This window comes from Zingiber officinale, chromosome 9B (assembly GCF_018446385.1).
Source record: "Zingiber officinale cultivar Zhangliang chromosome 9B, Zo_v1.1, whole genome shotgun sequence".
Classification (NCBI taxonomy): Eukaryota; Viridiplantae; Streptophyta; class Magnoliopsida; order Zingiberales; family Zingiberaceae; genus Zingiber; species Zingiber officinale.
The window spans coordinates 16,273,989-16,285,080 of record NC_056003.1 but is presented as its reverse complement, the minus strand read 5'-3'; the positions used below and the strand labels follow the sequence as shown (position 1 = coordinate 16,285,080).

At 39.6% G+C, this 11,092-nt stretch overlaps 2 protein-coding genes across 4 annotated transcripts; one reads left to right on the top strand and one right to left on the bottom strand.

The window, feature by feature from the left end:
• Positions 1–295: 295 nt before the first annotated feature.
• Positions 296–7,813, top strand: LOC122023888 (translation initiation factor eIF-2B subunit delta-like). 3 transcript variants are annotated; one of them, XR_006123248.1, is made up of 9 exons: positions 296–928; positions 1,491–1,628; positions 2,361–2,692; positions 3,624–4,368; positions 4,468–4,561; positions 4,653–4,707; positions 6,995–7,059; positions 7,500–7,603; positions 7,671–7,813. XR_006123248.1 is itself a non-coding variant. In XM_042582306.1 (8 exons), the coding sequence occupies exons 1-7, from the start codon at positions 373–375 to the stop codon at positions 7,055–7,057; spliced, it is 1,983 nt and encodes a 660-aa protein (XP_042438240.1). In that variant the 5' UTR covers positions 296–372; the 3' UTR covers positions 7,058–7,059; positions 7,500–7,631. The 3 variants fall into 3 exon arrangements, 2 of the variants coding, with proteins under 2 accessions (XP_042438240.1, XP_042438239.1); XM_042582306.1 differs by lacking the exon at positions 7,671–7,813 and having other exon boundaries at positions 7,500–7,631; XM_042582305.1 differs by lacking the exons at positions 7,500–7,603; positions 7,671–7,813 and having other exon boundaries at positions 6,995–7,207.
• Positions 7,463–9,926, bottom strand: LOC122023887 (pentatricopeptide repeat-containing protein At5g27110-like). The gene has a single exon (XM_042582304.1). It carries the CDS (start codon positions 9,795–9,797, stop codon positions 7,656–7,658), a length of 2,142 nt encoding a protein of 713 aa, XP_042438238.1. The 5' UTR covers positions 9,798–9,926; the 3' UTR covers positions 7,463–7,655.
• Between the last annotated feature and the right edge of the window lie 1,166 nt (positions 9,927–11,092).

Below are 11,092 nucleotides of genomic sequence, written 5' to 3'. Positions count from 1 at the left end.
CATTCTAATAATTCTTTTTATCACAAATTAAAATGTGATTTTCCTTCCAACACAATCCACAGATTTTCAACAAAAAAAATTCTAAAATTTGAGCAATAATATCGAGAAAATAAAACTTGAAGCATTCAAAGTACGATAGTATTTGTCAATAAATTATTTGTTGACAAAAAACATTATTTGAGCATTCAAAGTACGATAGTATTTGTCAATAAATTATTTGTTAACAAAAAAGATTGTTTGAGGTAAATTTTAATTTCCGCTGATTATTTCATAGACAAAATACTCGTGCTAATGATTCAGAATCATCTGGGACAGGTCAAAATAGTCGAGCGTTAGCGATTCCTTCGTCCCGTCTCCCTCCGCTGCGATCCTATGGAACCCCGGCGACCTCCCCGCACCGTCAGCGATCCCAAGGTCCGCCAGGTCGGTTTTGTCACCCCCGCCGCCGCACCACCCGCGCGCACGGTCTCCGACACCGCTGCCATGCCGGCCGCCGGCGCCTCCCAGGAACTCCCCCTTTCAGGTAGCTCCCTCTCTCCCGTCATGATCCCCCCGCCCCGCCATGACGGCCTCTCCGCCCGCGTCACCGCCCTTCTCCCCGTCCCCATCGCCGCCACTGCGCTCCGACTCGATAACCTTCAGATTCGGGTCGGCAGTTATAATCAGTCGGAAGTCCTCCTGGGGACGCCCCCGATGACGTCGCCTTCCAGCAGGATCGAGGACGCCGTCTCCGAGTTCTCCGACGATGTTTCTGCTTCTTCGTTGTACGGTCGGACAGAGCCGGATAAGGTTGGTACGGCCTTCCCCGGGCGTAGCGGTGATCTGATGCCGGCGAAGTCTGTCGTTGCTGGTGGTAGCATCGGCAGCCATACACCGGAAAACCCTCCGACGGCTTCATTGGTGGTGAAAGCACTGCCTGGAATTACAGGTATGATTTTTCTTATTTTAAAACACGAATCACTTGTTATCGTCCTATCGTTTTTATCAACCCAGCAACCTACATGCCCCCTATTCTGGTAGCTGAATCTGATCTGAACTATGTTAGATAAATAGGATATTAAGAAGATAAGATTGTGATTTAGCTGTCTTCCAAAAACATTAAAAAGTGATCCTCCGTTTAAAAGATGTCACTTTGTGCTACTTCATGTCATTAAATAGTCTAACCTACCTAAATTGTAGAAAAGTTTAGTCTTACTCAAACTATTTTTTAGCTTTCTACAAACTAACTTGGTAGATAGTAAATAAGGCTAATCTTCCTTTTGAAGACTTGTGCTTCACTAACCTTTGTATCCCCGAAATGGTGGGTTGAAACACAAAGTAAACACACTCAAAAATTTGGATAGCTTAAAACATTATTTTATTGTACACTTTCCCATTAAGTATTCACTAGTTTATCTCTAATGCTGGAATTCTATAGTTATTAGAAATGAGAGGCATCTTCAACTCTGGAATTTTTTGGTAGTTCATTTACAACAAGTGGCATCTTGTAGAGAAAAAGAGAGGAATGTTGGAAAAGCAGCATGATGAGGCAGCTGCACCCAAGCCGCTGAAAGAGAAAACAACAAAAGCTGAGCGGCGTGCTCTCCAGGAAGCCCAACGTGCTGCAAAATCTGCTGCAAAGGAGGGTGGTAGGCTCTGATTCATATCAGCTGCTTAGGTTAACTTCGGAAATTATGACTTTGCGATTGAGCAATCTATTATCTGATGGATGCTTTGCTTTGGATTCTTGATGTTTTTATTACCTTATCATGTTAAACTAGATGTGAAATGTTAAAAATGATTCAATTATGACTAGCACTTCAGTCTATGCTTACATGAAATCCTCCCGTTCTTTAATTTGCATACAGTATATCTTATTCTAAAACTTTTAGTTAGTGTAAATTGTCACATGTGCATCTGGAATTTCTGTAGGCATGAATAGTTACAGTTTAATTGATGAAAAATGTTTTCTTCCACTTTTTCTCTAAGCATGCTGAATCTATCCTTGTAAAGTTATAATGTATGTTCAAGACACTATTCCCTTGTCTTCTAGTGTGTTTTCCTAGATAAGTCGATTGAGTAACTTCTCTTGTTAGGGATTGTTGAATAAAGTTTTTTTCCCTTTATTCAACCACAAAACTTTATAGTCATATTTGTGAAATCAAATATGGAACTCAGTTTTCTAAATAATTCTTCATGGCGTAAGTTTTTCTGCAAGTATTTCTCCTTTATTCCATTGTATATGTCACTGTTTTGTTGCTCTATCCAATGACCATAGTTCAGTTATCTGATTGCATTCATGACTTATCTTTACCTCTTTTGTCTGATTTTGCATCTCTGTATTTGATGTTATTGATAAACTAATGGCTGAACTTCTGCAGGAGGTGCAGATCCCACTAACACAAAGAAAGATAAAGTAGTTAAACCTACTCCACAAAAGAAGGATGTTCCTGAAGTTGCAGCATCATCTGGAAAGAAGGTTGATCGCCCCCTTGAAAAGGAGCGTAAGAAAGAAGTACTGCCTCTGCGTATGCAGTTTGATGATAAGCATAAGGTTGAAAAAGTGAAACAGCGAGCAATAGTTAATCAACGTGAAGCTAAAAGTAGAGTTGAATTTTTCCAACGTCTACCTCAGTACGTGCATGGGACTCAGCTTCAAGAACTTGAAGCAAAGTTTTTTCAACTTGATGCTGTTCATCCTTCTGTTTACAAGGTACCATACATGATACCACTTGTGTACCATGCAGAAACTTTGTTAACATATTAGATATGTGCTCCTCTAGGCTTCTTTGGATATCTAACAGTGACCATCTCAGCTGTTATCCAGTAAAAAATAATCATTTTGGTTGGAAGTAACGGGAGTTCTATCACAAAGTCTAGTAATGTTGGAACTGGTTACATTATGAGTCCTATGTGATGCTAAAAAGAGGAATGATGGCAAGCTCATTTTAACACCCTCATTTAGACTCCTGCTGGATGTCACAGTGATGTGTAAAGGTTTATACTTGACAATGCATGGACGAGGAACTATCTTTAGTTTGGGGTGTTTGGGACAGGTAGTTCAATTTTATCATCTTTCTAATCAATTAAATGGGTCAGAATGGAAATTGAACAGTGTGAGAGCATAATTCTCTCCATCCTTGCATTGACAATCGTGACATGTCTAGTTGTAGTGGAGCCGGGCACTATATAATTTGAATAAATTTGTCTTTTGTCGGGTCTTGGAAACTGGTATCAAGAACCTAATCTTTGACAATTTGTTCCAATAAAAAACGTTTTTTTTCCTTGTTGGAGTCTCCATTGAGTTGAACTGGACATAATTGGATAATGCTATTAAACGTTGGAACTCCATCATAAATCCTTAAAATGAATTTTATAATTTGGTACAAGCATAATATTTTGCTTGTCCTTGGTCATATAGAAAGCATTATCCTTAAAATGAAGATGAAACTGAAGTTCTTTGCAATATAATTTATTAATATTGTCTACAATTTTAAACAATACACAAAAAAAGTGGGGTTTATGTTAATGCTTTCTGAACGAGTATCATGTTAAATTGACCCACTCTGATTCTTCTTTCGTGCCATGGATAGATGTCATAAGAACTTGTTTCTAATGTTGCTGCTGCTTTCGCTGGTCTTCAGGTTGGACTTCATCATTTGTCTGGTAAGATTACTGGTGGCAATGCTCGCTGTATTGCGATGCTTCTAGCATTTAAAGAGGCAATTAAAGATTACTCTACACCACCTGAAAAAGCTCTTGTCCGAGATCTGAATGCAAAAATTAGTGGTTTTGTCTCATTTCTGATTGAATGTAGACCTCTTTCAATTAGCATGGGAAATGCTATCAAGTTTCTGAAGAATAGGATTGCTAAATTACCACTTTCTATGTCAGAATTGGATGCCAAAGCTAGTATTCAATCTGATATTGATCGTTTCATAAATCAGAAAATAATAATTGCTGACAAGGTCATAGTTAGGCACGCTTTTGCAAAAATCAGGGATGGGGATGTTCTTCTAACATATGGATTGTCATCTGTTGTTGAAATGATTTTAGTGTATGCCCATGAGCACAAGAAGAAGTTCCGCATTGTGATAGTTGATTCCCGTCCCAAGCATGAAGGGCAGATATTGCTTCGTAGACTGGTGGCCAAGGGACTTAACTGCACGTATACACATATTAATGCAATATCATACATCATGCATGAAGTGACTCGGGTTTTTCTAGGAGCTGCCTCAGTGCTCTCTAATGGAACTGTCTACTCAAGAGTGGGAACAGCATGTGTAGCTATGGTTGCAAAAGCATACCGAGTTCCTGTTCTAATATGTTGCGAGGCTTATAAATTTCATGAAAGGGTGCAACTGGATTCTATATGTTTCAATGAACTAGGTATATACTTCCAAGTGTTCTTACTAATTGGATTGCTAATTTTTACCGGGGTCATTTTGCAATGTTGTTCTATACAACTTCTTTGTTGCAACTTTTCAGGTGATCCAGATGCCATTTTGAAAGTTCCCACGCATGTTGAGTCATACCTGTATGGCTGCATGGATAATGATAATCTGCAGCTTCTTAATCTTAAGTAAGAATATTTCCCTATGAAAGATTAATTTAGCGTATGGAGTTTCATATAGGTGCAAGGGAGTTTTAACCTCATTCTTCTTTATCAACAGTTATGACGCCACACCTTCTGATTATGTCTCAATGATTATAACAGATTATGGAATGGTGAGTTGCAATCAGCTTCTAATTTATTGTTCAGTCTTTTAGAAATTACTTTATCTTGCAACAATTGATAAGTTTTTTTCCCCACAACATTGTCTATTCCATCAAGTAGGTAGGGAGACAGGTGTTTGGTGGTATGCTATTAGAAGCTGCAATCTTTAAGTTATCTACCTGCATTAGTCTAAACACTAAGGCAAGGTTTAGTCTTCAACCTGCTTAATGGCCATAACATGCACTGCTGACCTCGAAGATGTTCTTTGACTACCTCCACACTGCCGTAAAAAACCACTTTTCTGTCCAAGTTTGTTGGATGGAGACGCTTTTTGTTTAGTTTTCTGTCCTTTTTTTATATCCAAGTAGAGCATGTTTATTCTATCGAATAATTTATTGGTTTGCAATTCAATTGGAGCTAGCGCTCATATGAGATCAAAGAGTGTTTATAAAATTGTGCAAACTATAGGTGTATTAAACTAATGAGTCATACTATGAAACTTTGGGAAAGAGTAATAGAAAAAAGATTAAGGAATGATATCACGGTGATCGAAAATCAATTTGGGTTCATATCTGAAAGGTCAACAATAGAAGCTATACATTTTCTTAGACAACTAATTGAAAAATATCGGGAGCAAAAATAAGATCTACACATGGTATTGATTGACTTAGAAAAATCTTATGATAGAGTCCAAGAGAAATTATATGGAGAATTTTTTTTAAAAAAAAAGAGGTGTTAGCGTAATACATATTAAACTAATTCAAGATATGTATGAGGATTTAACGACTAGAATGAAGCCGAGTAATTGAAGCATTTGCAATAAAGATAGGGTTACATCAAGGATCAATTCAAAATCCCTATCTTTTATACTAATTATGGATGAACTCACTGCATATATTCAAGACACAGTATCGTGGTGTATGTTGTTTATATATGATGTTGCTTTGGTAGATAAGACACGTGAAGGAGTAAATACTAAATTAGAATCTTGTTGGGAAAGACTAGAAGGGAGAAGTTTTAGGCTTAGTAGAATAAAGATAGAATATATGGAATTTAAGTTTAGCAATATTTGACGTAATGAGACAAATATTAAGATATGAGATGACAAGTTGCCTAAAACTGAGAGATTTAAAAATTTAGGATCATTTTTGCAAAACGATAGAGGAATTGAGAGAGATATCTTACATATAATACACAATTTAGACCTGCTATGTTAATTGAATGTTGGGCTATGACTTGAGCACATGAGAAGAAGATGAGAGTTACAGAGATGAGGATATTAAGGTGGATGCGTGGACATATGAGGATAGATAGAATAAGAAATGAGAGTATTAGAGAGAAAGTCGAAGCTGCATCTATTGAGGGAAAATTTCGAGAGACACGTTTAAGATGATATGAGCATGTACTTAGACGACCAATAAATACTCCAGTTAGGCGATATGAAACTATAACAAGCACGCACATTAAATGTGAAAAATAAAGTCAAAAAACAAGACTTAGTTAACAACAATAACACAAGATAAAAGGATCCATATAGTCGACCTCACCTAGTGGGATAAGGCTTGACTGATGTTGATTGTCGTTGTATTCTCGTTCCCCTTCCCACCACCAATTCAACAATTTAACTTCCTTTTTCTTCCTTCTTCATCTCCTTTCCCGTGACCAACTGAACAATCAGGTTAACTTTATTCTAAAAATGTAATTGGTAGTATCTAATCCAGTTTTCCCTCGTGAATAATTTGTTGTATAGATGTTTTACACCTGAATGGGTCGTTAGGTATCCACGAGTGGGCTGTGGACTCCTGTAACTAGTTTATTTCATGTTTTGAATTATAACCTGCATTTATACAGAGACAATTGATAGTTATCATTAAAGTATACATCATCCCATCTGCTTGTTGAGAGGTTTATTCTATTCCATTTCCAAATCATTTGGGAGACAAGTTGGTAACTTAATGCAAATTGGCAATTTGATTTTTGAAAAGTTTATAGATTTATCACAAGAGGTGTATTCTATTCCTTTTGAGTTTTTGTTCTCAATGTGAGATCGTCACTTTCTCTGTATGGTATTCTTTCATGTTAATCCAAGTGACATAAGGTCTCTATGCGAATTTTGATCGCACTTGTGCTTCATTACAACTACTTCCAAGCTTTCAAACCATGTCACCTGAATACCTATAGGAGCTTGGACACAAATAAATTATCATGAAGTATTAAATAGACATTTGTTCTTTTTATTATATATTTTATGTTAAGAAAACAAGCTCCATCACCTTGTGATTGTTGTTTATTCTGCAGCTCCCTCCTACCAGTGTGCCAGTCATTATGCGAGAATATGACCCACAGAACTTATGGATTTGAAGGTATTTTTCTTTGTTTAGGCTTTCATTATGTTATGTTTATATGGAAGGGAGGGAGGAATTAGAAGGCAAAATAAATTGGTCAAGTGAAAAGGAAAGAACAAAAATAAGAGAATTGTATTTTTTTAAAAAAAAAATTCATTCTATCTTATTTATTTTGTTTGCTTAGGCGGAATTAAAAGAGGAGAAATACAAAATGGATGGAATTATATTCCCTCATCGCTTTTTTTACTTCTCATTTTCTGATTTATTCCCATGATAGTAAACACACCAATAATCAATAACAAATGAGCATTTCCCTTTCTTCAATCCTGTCCAAGTAAATGATATAAATAAAATATAGTGAAAACAAAATAATGCAATTTAAACAATCTAAAACAAGTTTCAGTTAGTAGCAGAATCCTACTCCCTTGGAACTAATCTCTTCAATTTCAATGGGCTAGCATCTGAAAAGAGACTAGTGAATAACCACAAAAGCTGTATGACTCATCATGTCAAGAGCAGAATGTTCATCCTCGCCAAGAATCATCTTTACAGTTAATTCAAGGTATAATAAAAAATTTGCTTTTCGCGTGTAAATACTAGTATAATACCAACGTTTAAGATCGGTGCAGGGCCATTGGCATTTCAGAATTGCCCACCATGTGCAGTGAAAGATATCCTAGCCATTCGTATATTAGATTAGTGTGTTGATGCAAGTCATCTTTCACAAAGAACTGGTGAATTGTATTTTCAGACTCAATCCAGCTGCACCCAGGGTTCTTCTTTAGCCCTCTCTTTTTCACCCTTGTGCGAACCTGGCGCATTTCATCCCACCTTCCAGCTGATGCATACATGTTAGCCAAAGTTATCGAGGCAGAGTGATCATCCGGATCCAATTTGACAAGAAGACTAGCAATTTCCTCTCCTACTTTCAAGTTCTTATGTAGACTGCAAGCAGATAACAATGAGCCTAATAAGCCTGCATCAGCCCTTATGTCAGGTGTGTTCTTCAGTATACTAAGCGCTTCGTCTATCTGACCGGAGCGTCCTAGGAGATCAATTAAGCAGGAGTAATGCTCTACGCGGGGTTTTATTCCGTATTCATTCATCATTTGATTAAAATAGTAACAGCCTTCGATAACCAGTCCTCCATGGTTGCACGCGGAGAGTAGGCTAAGGAATGTGACATGGTCCGGCTTTACTTTCACATTCTGCATTTCATGGAAGAGCTTCAGAGCTTCGGTGGCCTGGCCATGGGAGCCATAGGCCATGATCATGGAAGTCCACGACAAGACATCCTTCGAAGCTAACTTGTCAAAAACAGCTCTTGCTTCTCCGATGGCTCCACATTTTGCATACATATCGAGAAGTGCACACATGACTGTCTCATTGCTCTCCAAACTATTCTCCCTTATTTGCTTATGGATCTCTCTGCCCTGATCAAGAGCTGCTAATTGAGCACAAGCAGATAGAACACTAGTAAAGGCTATAGCATCTGGTACAGTCTCGAAAAAGCTCATGCCATGGAAGAGCTCGATCGCTTTAAAGTAGCTTCCAGTCATCACATAACCTGACAGCATCACATTCCATGAAACCACATCTGATTTTGGCATGTTGGCAAAGATATATTCTGCACACTGAGTCATTCCGCATTTGAAATAGAGATCTACAAGTGAACTGGCAACATAAACATCAACTGTGATGCAGTTCCGAACAATGTAGCCATGGATGAACCTTCCTTGTCCAAAATTGGAGCTTTTTGAGCAAGCCATTACCAAGCAACTTATGGTACTCGAAGTAGGCCTAATACCTTGTGCTATCATCCTTGCGAACAAATCCAAAACCCTACAGCTATCACCAGCCGATGAATACCCAGTGATGATTGAATTCCAGGAGACCACGCTCTTGCTCTGAATCTGCTCAAACACCTCTCTTGCAGTTGCCAAGTTCCCACATTTGGCATACATGTCGACAATTGAAGAACTAATGAAATCGTCCAACTCGAAGCCGCTTGTGATCAGCACCTCGTAAACTCTTTTTCCCCTGTCCAAATCTGCAAGTCGAGCACAAGCAGAGAACGCCGTGGTGTACGTGACCGAGTCTGGCTGAAACCCACAGTGAGTCATTTGGTCGAACACCTCCAGGGCTTTGGACGGTTGCCCGGATTGGTAGTAGCAGGACATGATTGTGTTCCAGCACGCTGCATCTCTTTGTGGCATTTCGTCGAACATCTGGATTGCCGACGCAAAGCGATGGCATTTCGCATACATATAGACCAAAGAGCTGGACACCACGACGTCGGCGGAGAAGCCATGCTTTATAGCCCCGGCGTGGAGGAACTCACCGTCGAGAGCGGCGCCGAGGCCGGCGCAAGCCTTCAGTGCGCTAGGGTAGGTGAAGGCGTCGGGCTTGAGACGGGGTGATAGGAGCAGCAGCTTGCGGAGGAGACGGAGAGCCTGTGCGTGGAGGTGGCGCTTGGAGCAGGCGGAGAGGAAGGCGTTCCAAGGGGAGACGTCGTCGGAAGGGGCGGAGTCGAGAAGCCGGATGGCGAGGTGCGCGAGGTCGAAGGAGAGGTAGAAGCCGACGAGGGCGCGGCAGAGTATTGGGTCGGCGTGGAGGCCGAGGGTGATGGATTTGGCGTGTACAATCCTCCCTGAAGCTAATGAATCGCCAGCGTCGGCGGCGACGGCGGCGGAGGCGGAGGCGGTGGTAGTGCTGCTGAGAGATTTCAGGAGATCCGAAAGCCGGCGAACGACCATCGGACCGGATCCGGGTTTGCTCTTCTACTAAGACCGTATTAGTTCGATTATTCCACTATGGGCTTATAATGGGCCGGCCAATCTAATTGTTAATTACTTAGGCCCAATAATGCTCGAAAGCTAACTCCTCTCAGTAGCTTCACTCACTAAGAATAACCTTCTCTTGATCTCTTCTTCTTACATATAATAGTAACTTCTAAAGTTCGTCTCCGGCCAGAACACGACCGGGTAAATGGTCCTAGTCACTTACGATCGGCTGGTGTGATAACCATCGGAAAGGAGCTTTCTTTACACGGGAAGCATGTAGTCGGCGAAACGATCTTAATTTGCTTACAATAGTTAGTTTGGGAGAAAGAAACTAGTGTAAAATTTACATTTAAGAAAGAAAGAGCTAGCCACATACAACTCTTGATGAAAAGATCTGAAATAAGAGGTTGAAGGTGATGACTATGATTTGAAAGGTATGCATTTCAACTTGACTCTCATTGTCCATGCATCGCATTGATTAAAGTGGCATCATGTCACGGTACAATGAAGATAGGGCACAAAGTTGAATTGCTATTCCTTGTCATAATAAAAGGCTTTGAATGAATGAAGAATTGTGGACCAAGATAGGGTTCAAAGTTCAAAGCCAAAGAATCAAGGCACCCACCAAAATAAAGTGATGGCATGTCCATTCTTTCAAGTCTAATAACTCGATCTTTTACTATACCCTCATTAAGAGAGATTGAGAATAGATTGCAAAAGAAGAGAGATTAAGGGATGAGCTCGACTAGCATGGGTACTTTTTGTGCTTTGAGTTATTGCCCCCATGGGTGTCACCTTCATTAGGTCAGTGGAGGGTTCACTAGCATAATCACCGGAAAAAAAAACAGAGAGGTTAAGGGATGAGTACACATAGTTTGCACCTCGTGGTCGTCTACCTAGCTCACTAGCATTGATCTTTATTGATCACATTCTAGATGGAATCGAAACATCTCGTGTTATTGGATTGTGTCTACTGTTACATAAAAGAGAGTTGGCAAACACCCAACCTTGCTCATAGATTGCATTTGACTTCAGAAAAGGATGTCTCACAAGTATCCATTTCTTGATGGAAGGCAAAGCAAAGGTCATACAGCATTGACATTGTAATAGTGTTCTAGTTGACCTACCCAAAGTGGAGAGGAGGGGCACCCCCACATCCTTCACGCCATAGCCCCAATCTTCCTTTCTTTACTTTTTAAAGATATCTTCTTTGTTTTTTAACTTTTCTATTCTAGATCATCTCAAATTGCGGCCGGTGAACGAAGAGA

Coding starts and splice junctions, on each gene's coding strand:
- LOC122023887 (XM_042582304.1), bottom strand. CDS start 9,797: ATGGTCGTTCGCCGGCTTTCGGATCTCCTGAAATCTCTCAGCAGCACT.
- LOC122023888 (XM_042582306.1), top strand. CDS start 373: ATGGAACCCCGGCGACCTCCCCGCACCGTCAGCGATCCCAAGGTCCGC. Junction 929..1,490: donor AGCACTGCCTGGAATTACAG/GTATGATTTTTC, acceptor GGCATCTTGTAG/AGAAAAAGAGAGGAATGTTG. Junction 1,629..2,360: donor ATCTGCTGCAAAGGAGGGTG/GTAGGCTCTGAT, acceptor GAACTTCTGCAG/GAGGTGCAGATCCCACTAAC.